This window comes from Chiloscyllium plagiosum, unplaced genomic scaffold, assembly GCF_037043375.1.
Source record: "Chiloscyllium plagiosum isolate Xiang-an unplaced genomic scaffold, Cpla_swu_hap1 HiC_scaffold_24, whole genome shotgun sequence".
Taxonomy (NCBI): Eukaryota; Metazoa; Chordata; class Chondrichthyes; order Orectolobiformes; family Hemiscylliidae; genus Chiloscyllium; species Chiloscyllium plagiosum.
Window position 1 is genome coordinate 60,867,145 of NW_028270162.1, and position 24,426 is coordinate 60,891,570.

General features: G+C 42.9%; 2 protein-coding genes across 6 annotated transcripts in view; one reads left to right on the forward strand and one right to left on the reverse strand.

The window, feature by feature from the left end:
- Window positions 1–24,426, forward strand: part of rnf185 (ring finger protein 185) — a 123,615-nt gene that overhangs the window by 17,597 nt on the left and 81,592 nt on the right. For 2 of the 5 annotated variants that reach the window (XM_088000246.1, XM_088000247.1), the window contains exon 5: window positions 5,872–5,989. In XM_088000246.1, the coding sequence (XP_087856372.1) occupies window positions 5,872–5,989 (118 nt within the window). Of the gene's footprint in view, window positions 1–5,871; window positions 5,990–10,648; window positions 11,010–11,044; window positions 12,878–24,426 lie in introns of those variants that run through there. The other 3 variants (XM_088000248.1, XM_043716166.2, XM_043716163.2) reach the window with 3 other exon arrangements.
- Window positions 18,287–24,426, reverse strand: part of pik3ip1 (phosphoinositide-3-kinase interacting protein 1) — a 55,240-nt gene continuing 49,100 nt past the window's right edge. The window contains exon 6 of the mRNA XM_088000245.1: window positions 18,287–18,968. Coding sequence (XP_087856371.1) covers window positions 18,755–18,968 — 214 coding nt within the window. The 3' untranslated portion in view covers window positions 18,287–18,754. The remainder of the gene's footprint in view (window positions 18,969–24,426) is intronic.

The window sequence follows — 24,426 nt, forward strand, 5'->3', positions numbered from 1 at the left end:
CTATTCCCTTTCTTGAACAGAGGAACAACATTCACCTCCCTCCAATCATCCAATACTACTCACGTGGAGAGTGAGGATGCAAAGATCATCACCAGAGGCGCAGCAATCTTATTCCTCGCTTCACGTAGTAACCTTGGATACATCTGGTCCAGACCTGGGGACTTATCTATCTTGATGCTTCTCAGAATCTCCAGCACATCCAGTTTCTCAATATCCATCTGTTCAAGCCTATTAATCTGGTCCACGGTATTCTCTCTATCAACAAGGTCCCTGTCTCTAGTGAATACTAAAGCAAAAAACTCATTTAGGGCCTCCCCATTTCTTCAGACTCCAGGTACAGGTTCCGCCCACTATCCCTGATCGGCCCAACCCTCTCCCTGACGTAAGTGTAGAACACTTTTCTCTAATCCTTTCAACCATGGCTTTTTCATGCCGTCTTCTACCTCTCCTCAGTCCATTTTGAGTTATTTCCTAGCTACCCTGTAATTCTCTAAAGTTGTACCAGATCCTTCCTTCCTCAACCATAAGTAAGCTTCCTTCTTCCTCTTAATGAGAAGCATTGAGTAGCGAGTCAGGAGGTCATGTTGCGGCGGTACAATACATTGGTTAGGCCACTTTTGGAATATTGTATGCAATTTTATCAGAAGGATGTTGTGAAACTTGAAAGGGTTCAGAAAAGATTTACAAGGATGTTGCCAGGGTTGGAGGTTTTGAGTTATAGGGAAAGACTGAATAAGCTGGGGCTGTTTTCCCTGGAGGGTCAGAGGCTGAGGAGTGATCTTATCAAGGTTTATGAAATCATGAGGGGCATGGATAGGAGAAATAGACAAAGTCTTTCCCTGGGGTGGGGGAGTCCAGAACTAGAGGGCACAGGTTTAGGGTGAGAGGGAAAAGATATAAAAGGGACCTAAGGGGCAATGTTTTCATGCAGAGGGTGGTGCATGTATGGAATGAGCTGCCAGATGAAGTGGTGGGGGCTAGTACAATTACAGCAGTGAAAAGGCATCTGGATGGGTATGTGAATAGGAAGAGTTTAGAGGGATATTGGCCAAGTGCTGGGAAATGGAACTACATTGGGTTAGAATAACTGGTCGACCTGGACAAGTTGGACTGCAGGGTCTGTTTCCATGCTGTACATCTCTATGACTCCTCTCGTCATCCATGGCTCCTTCACCTTACTACTCCTTGCCTGTCTCATTGGGACAAATTTATCCAACGATCACGACAAGTGCTCCTTAAACAGCGTCCACATTTCTGTTGTGCATTTCCCGTAGAGCAACTGTTCCCAATTTATACTCGGCAGCTCCTGTCTAATAGCAGTATGATTTACCCTCCCCTCAATTAAATTCTCCCATCCCTCTCCATGGCTATGGTCAAGGTGAGGCAGTTGTGGTCACTATCATCAAAATGCTGTCCCACTGAGAGATGTGACACCTGGCCTGGCTCGTTGCCTACCACCAAATCCAATATGGCCTCCCCCTAGTCGGACTATCTACATATTGAGACAGGAATCCTTCTTGGAAACACCTGACAAAATCGGCTCCATCCAGACCATCTAAGGAGGTTCCAATCAATATTGAGGAAGTTGAAGTCACCCATAACAACAATTCTGTTATATCTGCACCTTTCTGAAATTTGTTGTCTAATCTGTTCTTCTGTCTCTCTGCTGCTATTGAGGGGGTGTATAGAAAATACCCAATAAAGTGACTGCTCCTTTTCTGTTATTGACGTCCACCCACACTGACTCAGTAGACAAACCCTCCTCAGCAACCCCCTTTTCTGCAGCTGTGATGCACTGTCTAATTAGCAATGCTACTCCCTCTCCTCTTTTACCAATCCCACCTCCCCCCCGCCTCCCCTCTCCAAATCCCCTGTTCTTTTTAAGATCTAAACCCTGGAACATCCAGCAACCATTCCTGCCCCTGTGAAATCCATGCCTCCGTTATGGCCACAACGTCGTAGTTCCAAGTACTGATCCATGCTGTACATTCATCGCTCTTATTCCTGACACTCCTTGCATTGAAATGAACACGCTTTCACCCATTCCTTTGCCTTATCAATTGTGTATCCTTCCTGACAGACTCCCTGCATTCTATTTCTACCCATTTAACAATTATCCCATCCTCGGCTTTGTAGCTCAGGTTCCCATCCCGCTGCCAAACTAGTTTAAACCCTCCCAAAGTGCTCGAGCAAATCCCCTGCCCAGGACATTAGTGCCCCTCCAGTTTAAATGCAACACGTCCTTCATGTACAGGTCCCACCTTCCCCAGAAGGTGCCCAAATGATCTACGTATCTGAAGCCCTCCCTCCCGCACCAGACCTGTGTCTGGTGTTTAGCTGCACTCGCTCCCTGTTCCTCCCTCACTAGCACTAGAATAAGGACAATCTGTTTGACCCAGTTGGTTGTATCTGTGTTGCATATTCTATGTGCGGGGTGGATGTCTACAAAGTCAAGCCACAGTTCCTAATTAAGGTTAAACTGAGGCTTCATATGTACATAAAAGATCCAGTAGCACTTGTCCTAAGCAATATGTATTTTTGAAGAAAAGTGTTTTATATTTTTAATAATTAGGATCTGGGTTGTACTTTCTGAAGTATGGTGGAGGCAGGTTGAATTCAAGCTCCCACTGAATAACGCAAATGAAACAGGGCTCTCGGGGGAAAAAAACAACAGAGTGGCACTAACTTGTCGAGACTTCATATACGTTTGGCAAGTTATTTGGCCTTAGGGCACCATTCGATGTTGTCCTAATTCTGACCTAGAAAGTGGACAGAAGGTTTTTCTGGTTTAGATTTTCCATCTGCCATGAATACTGAACATCAATGTGGGACATGATTATCCAGAAAGCTCTGCCATACCTTTATATGAGTTTTGATTCTCCATGGGAGTTGGCAATCTGTTCAAACATGGGGAAACAAAGCTCCTAACAATCACACACTACTTTTGAGAATGACAGAATTGTAATTAGAAACTGTGGCTGCATTTGAGCCAAGATCATAGAAGAGTTCACACAGAAACAAGTCCCAAAAAGACTGTTCTCATTCTACATTCCTTTCCTCAGCTTTCCCATTTCTCTCCAGTATTCATCTAGTTTGTTACTTGCTTCAATCAATTCATGTGGAAATAAGGGAGAAACGGTTGTGTGTCATAGGGCACTGGCACCAATACTGGGGGGATGAGAGAGATATTCCAATGGGACAGACTTTATTTAAACCATGAAGGCGAATCATATAACTAGGATTGTGGGTAGGGCTTTAAGGGAGAGGAGAGGAGGGAAAGTTCAATTGAGGGGAGTTCCTAAAAAATCAAAAAGAAAGAGAGCGCAAAAATAGAAGGTAGTGAAGAAGCAAATAATAATTAAAATGTGACAAGCAGGGGCAGAAGATATAAGCAGAGTGCAGCAGAAATTAGAAATGGCGTAAATAATATGGTGAAACCAAATTGGGTACAGGATGACTAGGATTTGGAACACAATTTCAAGGATATTCGATGGTTCAGAAAATAGGCAGAAAGAAAAAGGTGATGCAGTAGTATTAGTAAAGGAAGGTATCAGTGCAGTCATTATTAGCGATATATGTGCAATAAGACTATGATGTGGAATCAGTTTTGATGGAAATAGGGCAGAACAAGGGAATAAAGTCACTGGTGGGAGTTGTCCGTAGGACCCCATAGAGTTGCCACACTGTAGCATGAAATTTAAATTGGCAAGTAATGAAGGTATGTAAGAAATGCACTCCAATTGTCATGGATGATTTTAATCTACATATTGACTGGACAAATCAAATGAGCAAAAAGAATGGACTCTGAGAGAAGGATGAACCACTCATGGTTGACAATGGCAGTCAGAAAGCCTATTCAATCAAAAACTGAGGCAATCAAAAGTGGCAAAACTAACTGTAAGCTGGAGAATTTGAGATATAGATGGAGACATAGACTAATCATCCCCTCAAGCCGGCCGTTCAGCTGGGTCATGGCTGATCTGTCCCCTCTTCAAATAACTTTGGAAACTCTGACTAACCATTTTTACATTGCTAACTAGCTTCCTCTCAACACCTTAATATCTTCCCTGGTCAATCTTTTTGTCATTCTGTGCTTTTCTTTATATTCTGATCACTTAACTCACCTAACACTCATTGCTTCTACTTTTTCTAAAGTTTGATGTTTTCCCTCATTTACTGAGTTATCCACAGATGATAGACCTTATCTTTACATTTTTTCTTTATTGTAAGAATATAATTACTCTGAGTGCTTTGAAATATCCTCTTGAATGTCTTGCCTGTGTTTTTATAGAAGTAACCCCGAGTGTAGAAGCCAGTTACTTCAGCTGGCTCAGCCTTTGTGTCCATATAGTTGCCCTTATTTCGATTTAAAACTTAAACTCAATCGTCTCTCTTTCAAACTGAAAGTAACCTAGACATTCCTTTAACAAAATCAGAAATTGCTGGAAAATCTCAGCAGGACTGGTAACATCTGTGGAGAGAAAGTAGAGTTAACGTTTCAGACCCAGTGACCGTTCTTGATTGTAACTCGGAAAAGCTTGGCATATGTGCTGAAGACGTGATGGGAGAGCGGAGGAGGAAAGAGTAAGCAATAGGTTTACTCAACGGTCCCAGTTATGATCTCCATAGTAATATTGCTATTTTGTGTTTCTTTAGAAATCTGGAAGTCCAGTTATTTACTTAAAGAATAAACCCATGAGGTTCACTGTTGTTAAACAAACAAAACTTACTACACAAAACTCAAATAATATATGGGAAAGAGCTAATAAAGACACTCTATCTGGTCAGTAACATTAAAAGTATCAAAGCTACAGTGAACACAATTGCTTGTGCTCTAAACTGAACTGAACTTCACTATCATTTCCATCCATTTAACTTACACAAAAATGCATCTCACATACTTAACCAAAGTTGAAAGGTTAACCACTTGGTCCAAATACTATTTCAAAGGTTCATATAAAGGGTTAAGCTTTCTTGAGCGTCTGCTTACTTCTTGCACTATTGTCCCTTCAAATTTGCTCCAACCATTCAAGGGTTGCAGACTCCCAGTTCAACAAAGAATCTTAAATATGACTATATCTGGACAAAATCACTCCTGGTTCTAATATTCTTAACTCGGGACACACACACTCTTTCTCTCTCGGTCACTTTCACTCTGTTCCTCCCCCTCCTCAAAAGGTCCAACTCACTATTCGAAGCCTTCAGTTATCAAAGGTTTTACTAGTTTACAATCAAATAGAATTTCAACTCAATCCTGATTGAAAGAAACGTTCATGAAGGGAACTTGCACGAAACTATGCTGCCTGAAAATAGAAACATGTCCAGGAATCTACTCCTTGCATACTGAGCTGCTTATTGACATTTTACTTGTGTTTATTTCCAGAAAGGCAGGTCACGTGGTCAATTACTACAAGCAAGTACATTTTTACAATCAATCACCTTTCAGGGAAAATTAACTCATCAAAGAACCATTACCCCAACATAAAATATGGAGTTTCTTTCAGCATTGTACCCTTTACAACTTGTCAGTGTATGCTGCGCAACCAAACAATGTTGTCAGCAAACTTGGATAAACTATAAAATTGATTAATATCACAAAAGCTAAGGCCCCACTATTGAATCTGGAAAGAGCTCCAGGAATCATGTCCAATTAGATTGTTTACCATTATCCTTACTCTGTCTCCTAACTAATTCCCTACTTCTGTCAATATGATGCCTCCAGTTCAGTTGCTGTCATTTATAATTTCATGAAATGGAATGTTTTATTACGTCGTAGTGGTGGTTAAACTGTTTGTGATAGTGAATATGCTGTCCTTGTTCTTGATAATCTGTTTCATGTTCAATTACTGCCAAAATCATTTTATTTCCCAGGGTTTCCAAGGTTTTGGATTTGGAGACGGAGGATTCCAGATGTCATTTGGGATTGGTGCGTTTCCATTTGGGATTTTTGCTACAGCATTTAACATCAATGATGGCCGCCCACCTCCAGGTACATAATTAAAATCATTATATTTTCCCATCCTACCCAGATAACATCCAGTGCCACATCGGACAGGTACAAAGCCAGCTTTCCGTATGTGCCACAGTCTCTCTTTTATCCACCGTCGATGCTATATCTTTTAAAAAAAAAGTTGCTTTCCAGTTTTAAAATTGGTGAATATTGCAGAAGCAACCTAAACAAATTGTGCTGCTTAGTGAGTCTGGAAAGTCAAATAAGCTTGCTTTTATCTTAAATTTCCAAAGCAAAATTCAGAACAATATAATATGATGGGGAATGGCCTAATTCAGCATTCCAGCTTCGATATAAGAGAGTGGCATTCAGTTCCAGCACTATAAACCTGTTCATGGATCTTGTACAAATCATATTGAAGACCTGATATTGAAAGAGTGCTTGAAAAAGTGGTTGGCCAGTAACCCATTCAACCCAGTGAGAAGACTCTGATTACTGGATGTTGATCCAGCCTCTTAGCTGGTGTACAATTCATAGCATAGAATCATTGAGATGTATAGCCCGGAAACAGACCCTTTGGTCCAACTTGTCCATGCCGATCAGATATCCTAACCTAATCTATCCTATTCGCCAGCACTTGGCCCATATCCCTCCAATGCTTCCTATTCTTATACCCATCCAGATGCGTTTTAAATGTTGTAATTGTACCAGCCTCATTCCATACATGCACCACCCTCTGTGTGAAAAGATTACCCCTTAGGTCCCTTTGATTATCTTTGCCCTCTCACATGAAACCTAGGTCCTCTAGTTCTGGACTCCCCCACCACAGGGAAAAGACTTTGTCTGTTTATCCTATCCATACCTCTAATGATTTTATAAACCTCTGTAAGGTCATCACTCAGTCTCTGAGGTTCCAGAGAAAATAGCCCAGCCTATTCAGCCTCTCCTATAACTCAAACCCTCCAGTACACAGAACATGAGATGGATTGAACCAGCCTGCATGTATGTGTCTGTTGTAGTGAAGTACATGTAGTGAGGATAGGAGCAGGTTCTCTATCATACTGCCCATTGTTTAATAGCCTGTGTAGTTTCAAGCTTTTACTTCCAGCAGTTTAGATCTTCTTTAGACCATATTTCACGGAGTACTGTAAGGTCCTTATTATGTAAAAGAAATAGTGCTTAATCTTTCCAGTTTTGATTTTCCTTTTAAATCTATATCGAGACGTCTTTAAACAAGCATGAAAACTAGGAATCAATGATTCTGTTTAATGATTTGTATTCATAATACATTACCCATTGACAACCCTCAAGAAAAGTTGCAAACATATAGTTCTGTATATGCTGGCCAAAATTAAAGTTTTAAACTCTTCAGTTGCACCAAGATTACGTACATGGGATGTACAGCACAGAAACAGGTCACTCAACCCAACAAACAGGATCTACTCAAGTCTTCCTATCTTCCCTCATCAATATCTGTTTTTGTTACCCTTCTCACCAGCCTCCCTTAAATGCATTTCTTCCATTTGCCTCCAACTCTCCTGGTGTTGCAGTTGACTAGGACTTTAGTTTGGCCACATTTGGAATACTGCGTACAGTTCTGGTCGCCACATTACCAAAAGGATGTGGATGCAGTGGAAAGGGTGCAGAGGAGATTCACCAGGATGTTGCCTGGTATGGAGGGCGCTAGCTATGCAGAGAGGTTTAGTAGATTAGGGTTATTTTCATTAGAAAGACTGAGGTTGAGGGGGGAACCTTATTGAGATCTACAAAATCATGAGAGGTATAGATAGGATGGATAGCAAGAAGCTTTTTCCCCAGAGTTGGGGATTCAATTACATGTGGTCATGAGTTCAAAGTGAGAGGGGAAATGTTTAGGGGACATAATGTGTGGAAAGTTCTTTATGCAGAGGGTGGTGGGAGCCTGGAACATGTTGCCAGCAGAGGTGGGAGAGGTGGGCATGATAGCATCATTTAAGATGTTTCTAAACAGATACATGAATGGGCAGGGAACAGAGAGCTACAGATCTTTAGAGTATAGGCGGCAGGTTTAGTTAGAGGATATAGATCGGAGCAGGCTTAGAGGGCCGAAGGGCCTGTTCTTGTACTGTAAGCTTCTTTGTTCTTTGGTGGTGGCAATGCTACATTCTTGCCATTCTTCGGGTAAAGAAGTTCCTTCTGAATTCTCTGTTGGACCTCTTGCTGACCAACATATGTTGAAAACCAAGTTATAATCTTATTTACAAAAGGGAACATTTTTCTGTATCCATTTATACTCAGCATGGAAACAGATCTTTCGGTCCAACCAGTCCATGCCAAACTAAACTAGTCCCACTTGCCTGCTCCTGGCTCATATCCCTCCAAACCTTTCCTAATTATTATTTACCGAAGTTTCTTTTAAACATGGCCATATTCACCATTTCATCAGGAAGTTCATTCTACATGCGAACCACCCTATGTTTAAAAAAAGTTTGCTCCTCACGTTTTTTTAGAAATCTCCCTCCTGTCACCTTAAAAATGTGCCATCTTGTCTTGAAATCCCCCATCTTAGGAGGAAAAATTAAGAACCACTTACCTCATCTTTGCCCCCTATTATTTTATAAACCTCTATAAGGTCACCTCTCAACCTCCTACACCCTGGTGAAAAAAATCCCAGCCTTTTCTAACTCAAACCTTCCATACCCAGCAACATCCTGGTTGATCTCTTCTGAACCCTCTCTAGTTTAATAATATCATTCCTATATCTGGGTGACCAGAACTGGACACAGTACTTCAGAAGAGGCCTCACCATGACTTCCCAACTCCTATCCTGATCATTTAAAATAACTTGATTAGGTTTCCCTCAGCCCTCATTTTTGAGAGAGCCCCAGCTTGTCAATCCTTTCCTGATTTTTAAATCATTCATTTATAAACCTCTCTACACTCTCCAGTGCCTCTTGTGAGGTGACCAGAACTGAAATGTAACTGCCTTTTTTCTCAATTCTTGCCCTCAATGAAATTCTTTGTTAGCTTTTAGTACGTAGCCAAAGCACAACCTTTAATGATTGTACATATGATTGTAATGATTCTATTCTGGAATCCCTTTTCCATTTGACCCCAACTTGCAGGGTCAATTAGTAGGTGACTTTCAGTATTGATCTTAATTGTCCAGTTATTTGCCTATTCTGCGTGTCTTTTAAAATTCTTATATAGAATGCGTAACCCCCACACTCTGTTTGCCTTTGAACTGACTTCTTCAGTGATTTCACGCAGCAATTAAGAATCAACATTTCTGTGGATTGAGTCACCTGTAAATCAGACCAGATTACAGATGTGATTCCCTGACATTAGTGAGCCAGATGATGTTTTGCAACAATGATTAGAGTCACCATTGGATTATTTGATTTTGCAACATATTTGATTCCAGAATATATTCAAATCCATGAGCATCATTTGTGGGCTTTGGATTACTAGCCATACCACTCCATCTCTGCATTCCACATTTATTAAAGTGCACCTGCAATTTGGTCCAGTTTAGCAATCCATTCTGCCATTTGTCCCTATCTCCAACATTCCCTCTAACTCTTTTCGCTGCTGCACAGGTGTGTGCCTGGCTGGAACTTCTGGAGCTGAAGCCGTTGATCGGCATAGCAACCACTTTTCAGCAGGCTGAGCAAGAACATTGCTTTTGATCTTAATCATTAGTCGATTGTCATACAGCTATTTGAAGGCCTATCAATGAATAATGTGTTGAGATTGTGATGATAATGTTTTATACTTTCCACTAAAGCACACCACGTTAACCCATTAGGTCACCTTGGAAATTTCTGTTTAGTGTATTTGCTTTTTTTTTCAGTTTGTACCTTTGTTATCACAGCTTTTTATAATGGTCTTAGTATTCAGTTCATTTCCTGCCCGTTTGGCTCTACATATGAAACATAATGTGTGTCATTTCTCAAGTTCTAATCTTTTCCTATTCGTGATCTTTAATAAACTGCTGACATTGTAGATTCTTTGTTCTTTGACATTTTTTCCTGCCTGGCTCACCCCATCTCTATGGCTCACCTGAATCCTGGAAATGTTTTTCTGTAGTTTTGAAGCTGACCCATTGGAGTACAAGTATTTCCATTTTGTTCTCATAATGATCATCAAATGGTGCTGAAGAGCATTCAGTATTGTCATAATTGTAATAATCTTGAATCAAACCATTTCAAGAAGAGTCATATGTCTAAAACCTATGTCTAAAGTTGATTTCCAGATCCGTCAGATCCATTGGGTGCCACTCTCCTGCGTTTTTCTCGGGTTTCCTGACCTAGTTTTATTTGCCTCCACTTTGTTGCTTCATCCCTGCTCTCTTGATGCACACTTCATCTGGCCATTGACAGCAGCCAGCATAAAATACAAAGAAACAAACAAAATGATGGCTCAAAAACCTTGAGTGCGGAGTACTTCAAATCAATTTGTTTCCTTTTTATTTATTCATGGGGTCACTAACTCGGCCAGCATATATTGTAGATCCCTAACTGCCCAGAGTTCAGTTAAGAGTGAACCACATTGCTGTGGGTCAAGAGTCAGAATCTAAAGGTGGCAGATTTCCTTCCCTAAAGGACATAAGTGAACCTTGGTGGGTTTTTCCTGATAGTTAACAAAGGATTCATGGTCATCATTAGACTCTTATTTCCAGATTCTTATTGAATTCAATTTTTTTTTGTTCATTCGCAGCATGAGGACGTCTCTGGTGAGGCCAGTATTTATTGCTCATCCCTAATTGCCCAGAAGGCAGTTAAGAGTCAACTTAGATTGGCTGTGGTTCTGGAGTCACGTGTAGGCCATACCAGATAAGGATGGTACTTGCTCTCCCTCAGGACATTATTGAATCAAATAGGTTCCACCATCTGCCATGGTGGGATTTGAACCTGGGCCACTACCCCATCATTATTAGTTAATTCATTATTTAAATTTGGCTCTGAATTGGAAGGCAGGAACTGGAAGACTCCAGTACACCTAGAGATAAGAGCTCACAAAGGGAGACAAGGGAAGAAAGGGTGGGAGTGGTTCTCATTTACAACTGTCTCCAGATGCTGGAATCTGACTTTGTTTGTGCCATTTCACCTGCAGCAGTCCCTGGAACGCCACAGTACGTGGATGAACAGTTTCTGTCTCGCCTTTTCCTCTTTGTGGCTCTTGTGATTATGTTCTGGCTCCTCATTGCTTAAGGACAAACGGAAGCGATTACTTTTCTGGATCATTGTGTGATCTGATGAGCCAGATGAACACTTCTGGGAAACTATATCTTTCACCAAGGTTTTCTACCTTTCAAACATACATTATTTACAGAAATCATATCTAACTGGGGCTGAAACCATTGTTTGAATTGACCAATTGAAGATGATGAAAACAGCATGTATATGGATCTAGTTAGAGAAGACCCGTACTGTTTGTTCAAAAGATTCCCATTCCTGGGTTGTAATTCTATGGAAATACCTGTGTTCTGTGCTTGTATGTGAAATATTCAGGTCTGCATGCTGATTTCAAGCTGAGTTCCTGATTATCTATCCTTACTCAAATCACTGCTTTGTCACTTTGGGAACGGAAAGAAAATTTGTTTCTTGGCTGGTATAATAGTCCTTGAAGTGAAGATTTAAGCTGTGCTTGTCAGGTTTGTTAAGTAGATTTGTCTCCAAGTCAGAAGATTTAAAGTACAAGTTCAACACAACTTGAGTGTACAGTCTCAGCTATTTGGCAAGACAGATGTCTAATTTTACGTTCAGATGAATATAAAAGGTCCTATAGTCCTATTTAAAGACTAGCAAGTGTTGCATTTCCTGGTCAACCAAGCTGTCAAACTTAGATTAAACGGTAATGTATTTCATTGCAATTTATGGAATATTGCTGTGCTTGAATTACATTTTCCTACATAACAATTGCTTTAACTGTGATTAATGTTTAGCTGTGAAGAACACTGACATGAACTGAGGTTGTAGACAACTGCAAGTCTCCACTCTTAATTTCGCTAAAAGTAAATCAAATTAGTCATCTTTAACTGCTCGTCAGACTTCATTTGTAGCCACTGATAATACCAATTAACTGTTAAGATCATCTTCTCACTGCCTATACCTACTCAGATCAGAATATTGGAGTAGAGCTTTTCAGTGGTACTCTTCCCTTTAATTGAGGTGCTCAGTTTTAAACAGTTAGTCAATAAATCTGCATGAAATATTGACCAGATTCTCAACTTATTGCATCACCTCATACGGTGGGATGGGTGTGCTGGAATCTGGTCCCCCTCTAATCCTGAGCATTTCGATTGCCATGTTCTGGATTCACCTTAACAATCCTTATGCATCTATTTTGTAAGTTCACCTATCAGAGGCCTCTATTCATAGAGTTAGCAAGCTTCTGCACATTTGCCACATCTACCATTAGGAAAGAAGTAACAGCCCAAAGAGACCTGCAGAATTTGCAGTGTGTTTAAAGTACTCTGTATTTAAATAGATATTAAGGCTGGGGAGACACATTGAACGGCCAGTGACCCAAACCTGTTACTTTCACTACAGTCAAAAATTTGCTGGGACCACCTGGGAGGAAGTGGTAATGGAGAAATGTTTGTCAGTCAGGAGATGAAAATTGAAAAGCCTGGATGAGATGGGTTGAGGAACAGATGATGGCATACAGATTGGATGAGATGGAGGAGGATCAGTTCTAAAAGGCTGGATTAGACAGGCTGCACCTGTCATTCAGCTCACCTGATCAGTGGAATTCCAGAAAATTCCTGTGTCTGATAATCTAGGGTTCATTCTCGAACCAGGCTAAACCCAGTACGGAGGTGGAGAACATCAGATGCATATGGGGTAATAGCCTTCTATTAGAAACATCAAAATGTATTTTAAATTTAATATCCTGTTTCCTACTTTGTATCAAGTGTAAAATAAAACTTGTGCATCAATCAAATTGATCCTTCATGATGGTTTCTTTGGCCTAACTGATGCTGTATTCTACTGGATTTTTAAAACAAATCAAGACAGATGGCAACCAATAACTAGTGAAGGCTACAATTATTTACAAAATATACAGAAGTAAATTGGCAAATCTGGCTGTAGCCTATGACAATCACATACCTTACTGTGGACTAGGGATTTGGGCAGAAACTTGGCAGGTGTATAATGGGGAAAATTGAGAGAAAATTAACTTTGGTAGGAAGAATCGAGGAACTGAATATTATATAAAGGTAGACATTGCAGAAAATGGCAACATTGAGGGATTTGGGAGTCCTCATATATCACAAAATCCAAGTTAACAGGGAAATCAAATGCAATGTTATTTAGATTAGATTCCCTACAGTATGGAAACAGGCCCTTTGGACCAGTCCATGCCAACCCTCCGAAGAGTAACCCACCCAGACCCATTCCCCTACCTTATACTTACCCCTGACTAATGCACCTAACACTATGGGCAATTCACCTGACCTGCACATCTTTGGACTGTGGGAGGAAACCGGAGCACCCGGAGGAAACCGGGTGAGAATGGGGAAAATGTGCAAACTCCACACAGACAGCCGCCCGAGGCTGGAATCAAACCTGGGTCCCTGGCGCCGTGAGCCACCATGCCACCCCGGTGTTTCAAAAGGAATGGAGTATGAAAATAGGGACCCAAAGTCTTGCTAAACTTATTCAAGGTACTACTTAGGAAACACCTAGAATACAGTGAGGCGTTCTTTTTCCATTCATGTAACAAATCTTATATTTTCACTAAGGAAAATTATACTGGCACTGGAAGCAGTCCAAGATTCACTAGGTTGATTCACTAGGTATAAGGCGAAAGTGAATACTGCGGATGTTGGAGATCAGAGTCAAGAGTGTGGTGCTAGAAAAGCACAGCAGGTCAGGCAGCATTCAAGGAGCAGGTAAATAGATGTTTCAGGCAAAAGCCCTTCATCAGGATGATGATGATGAAGGGCTTTTGCCCAAAACATTGATTTCCTGCTTCTCTGATGCTGCCTGACCTGCTATGCTTTTCCAGCACCATACTCTTAGAGTTATTGAGATGTACAGAACGGAAACAGACCCTTCGGTCCAACACATCTATGCCAACCAGATATCCCAACCCAATCTAGTCCCGCCTGCCAGCGCACAACCCATATCCCTCCAAACACTTCCTAGTCATATATCCATCCAGATGCCTTTTAAATGTTGCAATTGTACTAGCCTTCACCACTTCCTCTGGCAGTTCATTCCATACACGTACCACCCTCTGCGTGAAAAAGTTGCCTCTTAGGTCTCTTCTATATCTTTCCCCCCTCACCCTAAACCTATGCCCTCTAGTTCTGGACTCCCCCATCCCAGGGAAAAGACTTTGTCTATTTATCCTATTCATGCCTCTCATAATTTTATAAACCTCTATAAGGTCTCCCCTCAGCCTCCAACGCTCCAGGGAAAACAGCCCCAGCTTGTTCAGCCTCTCCCTATAACACAAATCCTCCAACCCTGGCAACATCCTTGTAAATTGTTTCTGAACCCTTTCAAGTTTCACAACGGGTGGCACGGTGGCATAGTGGTTAGCACTGCTGCCTCATAGCGCCAGAGACCCGGGTTCAATTCCCGACTCAGGCGACTGACTGTGTGGAGTTTGCACATTCTCCCCGTGTCTGCGTGGGTTTCTTCCGGGTGCTCCGGTTTCCTCCCACAGTCCAAAGATGTGCAGGTCAGGTGAATTGGCCATGCTAAATTGCCCGTAGTGTTAGTTAAGGGGTAAATGTAGGGGTATGGGTGGATTGCGCTTCGGCGGGACGGTGTGGACTTGTTGGGCCGAAGGGCCTGTTTCCACACTGTAAGTAATCTAATCTAATCTAATCTAATCTCTCTTGATCTGAGGTATGCAAAGACTGTCGTATGAGGAGAAGTTGAGTAGATTCCTTACTGTCCTAAAGGCTGGGTTATTAAGTATATTCATGACAGATTTTTAATCAGTCAGGGAATTAAAGAGTTTTGGGGAGTTAAGAATTCAGCCGTGATCTCTCTGAATGGACTATATTTGCTCCTATATCTTATGATGTATAATACCTCTGAGAAACCAAAGATGCCCATGATCTGTTACCTCTTTTCTCCCAGGTGCATCTAGAATTAGGATTCATAGACTCAGATGAAGTGTCAGAAATTGAGAACTGAGATGAGAAAGTAGTCTTCTCACACACAGCTGTACATCTTTGGATTTCTGTACCCCAGTGGGTTATACAGGCAGAGCATGGAAACAAATCCTACAGGCCAATTCATCTATGCTAATCAGACATCCTAAATTAATCTAATCCCATTTGCCAGCATTTGGCCCATATTCCTCTAAACAATCCCTATTCATATACCCATCCAGATGCCTTTTAAATGCTGTAATTGGGTAAAAACAATGACTGCAGATGCTGGAAACCCGATTCTGGATTAGTGGTGCTGGAAGAGCACAGCAGTTCAGGCAGCATCCGAGGAGCAATAAAATCGACGTTTCGGGCAAAATAGTCCAGGAACTCCCCACATACGTTCGAGACACCACCCACGCCCCCACCTCCTCCAAGACTTCCATTGCCCCGACCCCCAACGCCTCATCTTCACCATGAATATATCCAATCCCTCTACACCTCCATCCGCTATGACCAGGGCCTCCAAGCCCTCTGTTTCTTCCTCTCCCGACGTCCCCAACAGTACCCTTTCACCGACACTCTCATTCGTTTGGCCGAACTGGTCCTCACCCTTAACAATTTCTCCTTCGAATCCTCCCACTTCCTCCAGACCAAAGGGGTAGCTATGGGCACCCGTATGGGCCCTAGCTATGCCTGTCTCTTTGTTGGCTACGTAGAACAGTCCATCTTCTGTAATTACACCGGCATCACCCCCCACCTCTTCCTCCGCTACATTGATGACTGCATTGGCGCCACCTCGTGCTCTCGCGAGGAGGTTGAGCAATTCATCAACTTCACCAACACATTCCATCCTGACCTTAAATTTACCTGGACCATCTCTGACACCTCCATCTCCATTAATGACGACCAACTTGATACCGACATTTTTTACAAACCCACTGACTCCCACAGCTACCTGGATTACACCTCTTCCCAACCTACCTCCTGCAAAAATGCCATCCCGTATTCCCAATTCCTCCGCCGTATCTGCTCCCAGGAGGACCAGTTCCACCACAGAACACACCAGATGGCCTCCTTCTTTAGAGATTGCAATTTCCCTTCCCACATGGTTAAAGATGCCCTCCAACGCATCTCAGACCCCAACCCTCCAACCGTAACAAGGACAGATCGCCCCTGGTGCTCACCTTCCACCCCACCAACCTTCGCATAAACCAAATCATCCGCCGATATTTCCGCCACCTTCAAACAGACCCCACCACCAGGGATATATTTCCCTCCCCACTCCTTTCCGCCTTCCGCAAAGACCGTTCCCTTCGTGACTACCTGGTCAGGTCCACGCCCCCCTTCAACCCACCCTCCCATCCTGGCACCTTCCCCTGCCACCGCAGGAATTGCAAAACCTGCGCCCACACCTCCTCCCTCACCTCTATCCAAGGCCCTAAAGGAGCCTTCCACATCCATCAAAGTTTTACCTGCACATCCACCAATATAATTTATTGTATCCGTTGCTCCCGATGCGATCACCTCTATTGGGGAGACTGGATGTCTCCTATCTGAGCGCTTTAGGGAACATCTCCGGGACACCCGCACCAATCAACCACACCGCCCTGTGACCCAACATTTCAACTCTCCCTCCCACTCTGCCGAGGACATGGAGATCCTGGGCCTCCTTCACTGCCGTTCCCTCACCACCAGACGCCTGGAGGAAGAACGCCTCATCTTCCACCTCGGAACACTTCAACCCCAGGGCATCAATGTGGACTTCAACAGCTTCCTCATTTCCCCTTCCCTCACCTCACCCCAGTTCCAAACTTCTAGCTCAGCACTGTCCCCATGACTTGTCCTACCTGCCTATCTTCTTTTCCACCTATCCACTCCACCCTCCCCCCGCCCTATCATCTTCACCCCCTCCCCCATTGTACTCTATGCTACTTTCTCCCCACACCACCCTCCTCTCACTTATCTCTCCACCCTTCAGGCTCTCTCCTGATGAAGGGCTTTTGCCCGAAACGTCGATTTTATTGCTCCTCGGATGCTGCCTGAACTGCTGTGTCTTCCAGCACCACTAATCCACAAATGCTGTAATTGTACTAGCCTCCACCACTTCCTGTGGCAGCTCTTTCCATACACGCACCACCCTCTGCATAAAAATGTTGCCCCTTTTAAATCTTTCCCCTTGAAACTATGCCTCTAGTTTTGGACTCCCCACCCCAGGGAAAAGACTTTGGCATTCTATCCATTCAGCTGCTAGTTCTGTCCATCTCTTGAGCCACATCTATGTAATTGCTATGATATCACAGTCCCACATTCCCAACCGTGCTCTGGGTTCATATGCTTTACCTTTAAGGATTCTTGCATTGAAATTAATGCAGTTTAATCTGTCAGACATACCTCATTCTCTGCTTTGTTTATGCCTGTCCTGACTGTTTGACTCCTTTTCCCAACTGCATCGATTTCAGACTGATCTCTTTTCTCCCTGTATCCTACCCGCCCACACAAATTTAGATCCTCCTGAGCAAATCTCTCCTTCTAATTCAGGTGGATTCCACCCTTCGTATACGCATTGCTTCTACCCCAGTAGGAATTCCAAAGATGCAACAATGACAATGCTTTTCTCCTCCCCAGCTCCTCAGCCACATATTCATCTGCTCTAACCTCCCCTTCCTACCCTCAGTACCTCCAGGCACCAGGAGTAATTCCGATATTATTACCAAGGCAACTATTTTTTAAACTTCCTGCCTAATGTCCCATTTCTCTCTTCAGAATCTCGTTCTTTTCCCTTCCTATTGGTTCCAATATGTACAACAATCACCTACTGGCCCTCCTCCCCTTTGAGAATATTCATGGCACGGTGGCTCAGTGGTTAACACTACTGCCCCACAGCACTAGGGTCCCAGGTTCAATTCCAGCCTTGGGTGACTCTCTGTGTGGAGTTTGTGCATTTTCCCTTCCGGGTGCTCCGGTTTCCTCCCACAGTCCAAAGATGTGCAGGTCAGGTGAATTGCCCATGCTAAATTGCCCATTAGAGGGAAACGGGTCTAGGTGGGTTACTCTTTGAAGGGTTGGTGTGGACTTGTTGGGCCGAAGGGCCTGTTTCCACACTGTAGGGAATCTAAAAAAAAAGTCTTGATGTGCAAAGTTCAGCCATGACCTTACTGAATACACATGACCTATCGCCTGCCAAGACTACATTTTTATGCAGTACTGACTTCTTCAAATAAACAATAAAAACCATCAACATTTTCTGAAAAATCTTTATGTTCAAATAAAACATGGTTGACTAGTATATATAATTCTAAAGTAGGCTGTTTACACATTTCAACATCATTCTCTAATAAATTGGCACATGCAAGAAGTGGATATTGAAGAAAAGACCCCACTGAGCATGTTTGCAAAGCAATATCACTGCTCTTCAAATACAAACACCTTTCACCTGATTTACCACCTCATTGAAATAAATGCTGAATTCATATTTGAGTACTGATGGCCAACATCTTGATGTGGTCTGGTGCACACTACAGGTGATGTAGACGCTGTATCATCCCTGGCAGTTCTCACAGAGAGTACTCGGTCCAGCGGGATTTGATTAATGGCATTGGATTGAGTCTGGATTCAACTCCTCACATTCCATTTACAGTTCACTTGCTGAACAGAAGCCTGAAAGGCACATCCAGTGAGCCTTCTCGGTTGGGTTGCATCCAAGCTCAAGCCCCAGGAGTGCCGGCTGGTCCTACGAGGGGGCTGGTTCTGTCTTCATCTTGGCCTTCATCAGTTTCTGTCTGAGGGCTCTCAACTACCAGAGCTATTTCATCAATAAGATCACAATTGGGGTTGGAGAAGGCTGACAATGGCAACATAATGCGATTCATTTCTCGCTCATTGGCTCTCTGTTCCTGCTCTTTCTTCAAGTCTCGTCCTCTGGAATAAAATTGTGTAACAATCAATTAATTAAAGACACTTCAGAAAGTTTTCCAAAGCATATTTAACAATAAAATGCCCTATAATGCTTCACAACAGCACTATCAATCAAAATGTGACAATAGGACAGTAAGGGATAAAACGCAGACTCCTGACCAAAAACTTGAATAGACAGATAGATTTTAGCAACATTTGAAGCAAGCGAGAGAGAGTTCTGGAGGCAGTGATTCAGGAATGCAGTCCTAGAGTTTGACAGCTGAAGAAATGGCATCATTGGTGTGAGATAGTGTGTTTTAGGTTATCTTTATTAACTCACTCACCAGCTCGCAATCTTCATTAATTGTTCCTGTTTATTCATTCATAACCCTTTTACTAACCCGTTATTTACTATAACAGTTTCCTTCATAATATCGCAATTCTGTAGTATATTTTACTATTGCAAGAGAGACTAAAATTAAAGCAACACTTCTAAACTCATTCACCTTAAACCCTTATTTCTACATCAAAAGCTACCTCTGAATAGGTGTTAATATTGTAAACAATATCATTCCCATCAAGTCTCCATGAAACATTATAATATTAAGCAGCCCTTACCAACCATCTCTTGGACCTGAATAGATTCTTCAATTAGTAAGTACCTGTTAAATACCTTTAAAAATTTGGGCCATTATCCCTTTAAGAAACTAACTGATAAAATAACTCTTCCATGAAATTGCATGAATGAATGAAACTCACACTGGCAAATAGTAAACACATCTCACAACCCAGCTGTGGTAATCAGTTTAGTATCCTTTACTCTTTTATTAAGTACAGGTACAATTTCTAACTTATTTAGAGCATATAGGACTGGTATTTTTACTAACATTTACTAACTTAAAAGACAAAAGGTCTAACACTTAATTATGTAAGGAGACCAGACATACATTCCTAATCCCATCAGAAGTAGCAGCCAGCAATTAGCACATTTTAACCAATCTCCTGTCTCTCAGGACAGAAGCCCTTTAAACCTTTGTGTACTACAGATAAAACAATGTAACGCCATTGTAATGGAATTTTAATATTTATAAAAACTGTGTTTAAAGGGGCTCTTTGTGGATGGTTAGCACTGCGGCCTCACAGCGCCAGAGACCCGGGTTGAATTCCCGCCTCGGGTGACTCTCTGTGTGGAGTTTGCACATTCTCCCCGTGTCTGCGTGGGTTTCCTCCGGGTGCTCCGGTTTCCTCCCACAGTCCAAAAATGTGCAGGTTAGGTGAATTGGCCATGCTAAATTGCCCGTAGTGTTAGGTGAAGGGGTAAATGTAGGTCTGGGTGGTATAGGATTTGGCGAGTCGGTGTGGACTTGTTGGGCCGAAGGGCCTGTTTCCACACTGTAAGTAATATAATCTAATCTTGTAAGAACTGCATTTCGGGATTCTATTGCCAAACATGTGCTGTGATTGCTGAATAAAAAGAGGTTATTTTCACCACTCACCGATCTCTGTCATTATTTGAACACCATCCCACTGGTGTGAAGTGAAGAAAGTCAAGGAGCATACAAGAATATAAATAAAGGAGTGCTGATAACTTATTACTGATAAGGATTGTTGGTAGGGACCAACCTTAATAAGATTTAAATACAAAGTGAGGAATAGTCAAGACTGGAGGGAAGAAGATATAATGACGAAGGAGGTTGGAAGAACACAGCAAGCCAGGCAGCATCAGGAGGTGGAGAAGACAACATTTCAGGTAAACCCTTCTTGAGGACTAGATGTAGGAGTAAGGGAAGCTACAGATAAAGAGAAGTGGGATGTGGGGTGGGGAAGGGTAGCAGAATGGTGAGGTAGTGATAGATGAACATAGGTAGTGGGTATGACCTGGTTGGTTGATGGGAGGGATGAATCCGGTTGGTAGCTGGATGGAAGGGTCGGTAGGTGGAATGGGAGAGAGGGGCGGGAAAGTTAGTTGAAATTGGAGAACTCAATCTGGTGTCCTTCGGGCTGTAGGTTGCCCAGGCGGAAGATGAGGTGTTGTTCTTCCAATTTGCGGTCTGACTCACTGCAGCAATGGAGGAGACTAAGGCTGGTCATAAGGCTGAAATTGAAATGGGTGGTGACCGGGAGGTCAGGGTGGTCATTTCAGGCCCAGCAAAAATGTTCTGCGCAACAGACACCTAGTCTACGTTGGGTCTCACTGATGTAAAGAAGACTGTTTCGGGAGCACTGGATACAGTTAAACTAGGTTGGAGAAGATGCAGGCGAACTGCTGTCTCACCTGGAAGGACTGTTTGGGGCCCTGGATGGAGATGTGTGAAGTGGTATACCGGCCATCTTTTTTGCTTACAGGATAAGGTACCAGGGAGGGTTGGAGAAATTGGTGGGGAATGTGGTGCGAACCAAGGAGTGGCAAAGGGAACAGTCCTTGCAGAAGGCAGAGAAGGGTGGGGAAGGGAAAATGTTTTCAATTTCACTGCAATGCTTCATCTCATCACCAGCAAGCTCCCCGCCAGACTGGAGCTCCAGCAGGATGTTATTCAACCTTCACTGCCTCCAAGACAAAATCAAAGTCATGTCAACCAGTACACAGACGATGATTGCATACATCTAAACACAGAAGATCATCATCAGCACCTTTACTGAGGCATATATGAGCATGGGGCTCACCCTGACCATTTACAATAGGAAGGTCCTCCACCAACCGGGCCTGGCATTGCATAGAGAACAACCGATCTTCAAGGTCCACGGGAGGTCTCCGAGGCCATTTCCAGTATAGAACATAGAACATTACAGTGCAGTACAGGCCCTTCGGCCCTAGATGTTGCGCCGACGTGTGAAACCAATCTGAAGCCCATCTAAACTACACTATTCCATTCTCGTCCATATGCCTATCCAATGAAAATATCTCAGGAGTGTCCTGTTGACCAAAGCATACATTGAAGAGATCCAGCAAAGCCTCCAACGTGCTAGTGCAGCCTTCAGCTATCTGAGAAAAAGGTGCTGAAGGACAATAACATCAGATATGACACCAAGCTGATTGTATATTAGTATGTGGTGGTTCCTGCCTTCTATATGGTTCAGAGACATTGATAGTCTATAGAAGACACCTTAAACAATGCTGTCAGCACATGATTCTGCAAATCTACTGGGAAGACAGACGCACCAACAGGCCTCAACCAGGCCAACAAGCTTCGAGGCACTGTCCATCCTTGATTGGCTGTGATGGACTGGACACATCGTCCACATGACTAACATAAGAAATCACAAGCAGGTTCTCTATTCCCAACTCTGAAATGGCAGGTGAGCCCCAGGTGGACAGAGGAAACACTTCAAGGATACCCTGAAGGCCTCACTGGCAAAGTGTGGTGTTCTCACCGACGCCTGGGAATCACTGGCCCAAGACCGTCAAAAGTAGAGGAGCAGCATCTGGGAAGGCATCGAGCACCTCGAGAATGCCATTGGAAAATAATGGAAGTCAGGCGAAAACAGCATAAGGAGTGCACTGCCGCACCAACACCACACCTAGCCCTTCCCACAAGCTTCTTTTGCCCCAAGTGCAGCAGAGTCTGTGGAAGCCACATTGGGTTGTACAGCCACCTACCATCTGACCCCCTAGAGTGGAAGAGTCAAGCCCGTCTGCAAGGGACTACCAATGATGAGGAGTGGTGGGTAAAATTTTAGAAACAATTGAGTAAAACATAACATGCATTTGGAGAGGTTTGGGTTAGTGAAGGAGAACCTACAGGGATTTATAAAGGCTGAGGCTGCTTTATGAATCTAATTGAAATGTTTGCTGAAGTAGCAGAGAAAATTGATGAAGGGAATGCAGAGAAAGCTGTCTATCTAGATTTTAAGAAATCCTTTAACAATTACCACAAAAAAAGTCTGATTAAGAGCTATGTTGTATAGGAGAGAGAAGAAAACAGAGAATTGTGAATTTTGTAATGTGTTATCCAGAAATGTGGATACTAAGTGGTTGAGAAAATTCAAGTCAGACATTGACCGATATCTGAACTCAGGTCAAAGAGTCATAGAAACGTACAGCATGGAAACAGACCCTTTGGTCCAACTCTTCCACGCTGACCAGATATCCTAAATTAATCTTGCCCCATTTGCCTGCACTTGACCCATCCCTCTAAACCCTGCATATGGGATATACCCTTCCAGATGCCTTTTAAATGTTGTAATTGTACCAGCCTCCACCACTTCCTCTGGCAGCTCATTCCATACACGTACCATCCTCTGCCTGAAAAAGTTGCCCCTTTTTAAATCTTTCCCCACTCACCATGAACCTATGCCCTCTAGTTCTGGATTCCCCCATCCCAGGGAAAAAACCTTGGGTATGGTCCCCATCCACGCCCCTCATGATTTTATAAACCTCTATAAGGTCACCCCACAGCCTCCAACACTCCAGGGAAAATAGCCCCAGCCTATTGAGCCTCTCCCTATAGTTCAAACCCTCCAACCCTGGGAACATCCTTGTAAATCTTTTTCACAACATCTTTCTTATAGTAGGGAGACCAGAATTGCATACAATATTCCAAAAATGTCCTAAACAATGTCCTATACAGCCGCTACATGACCTCCTAACTCCTATACTCAATGTTCTGACCAATAAAGGAAAGCATACCAAACACCTTCTTCACTATCCTATTTACCTCTTTCAAGGAACTATGAACCTGCATTCCACGGTGTTTTTGTTCAGCAACACTCTCCAGGAGTTTAATGTTAAGTGTTTCAAGTCATGCTCTGATTTGTCTTTCTAAAATGCAGCATCTCACATTTATCTAAATTAAAATCCGCTGCCACTACTCAGCCTATTGGCCCATCTGATCAAGATCCCGTTGTACCCTGAGGTAACCTTCTTCGCTGTCCACGACACCTCCAATTTTGGTGTCTTCTACAAACTTACTAACTATATCTCCTATATTCACATCCAAATAATTAAATGCCAAAAAGCAGTGGGTCTGAGCATGCTTAGATGATTAGCTGGGTCCTCTACAGTTTATCATTTACATAAATGATTTGGATGCGAGCGTAAGAGATACAGTTAATAAGTCGCAGGTAGATAGGATAGTGAAGAAGGCGTTTGGTATACTTTCCTTTATTGGTCAGAGTATTGAGTACAGGAGTTGGGAGGTCATGTTGCGGCTGTACAGGACATTGGATAGGCCACTGTTGGAATATTGCATGCAATTCTGGTCTCCTTCTTATCGGAAAAATGTTGTGAAACTTAAAAGGGTTCACAAAAGATTTACAAGGATGTTGCCATGGTTGGAGGATCTGAACTACAGGGAGAGGCTGAACAGGTTGGGCTGTTTTCCCTGGAGCGTCGGAGGCTGAGGGGTGACCTTATAGAGGTTTACAAAATTATGAGGGGCATGGATAGGATAAATAGCCAAAGTCTTTTCCCTGGGGTCGGGAGTCCAGAACTAGAGGGCATAGGTTTAGGTTGAGAGGGGAAGGATATAAAAGAGACCTAAGG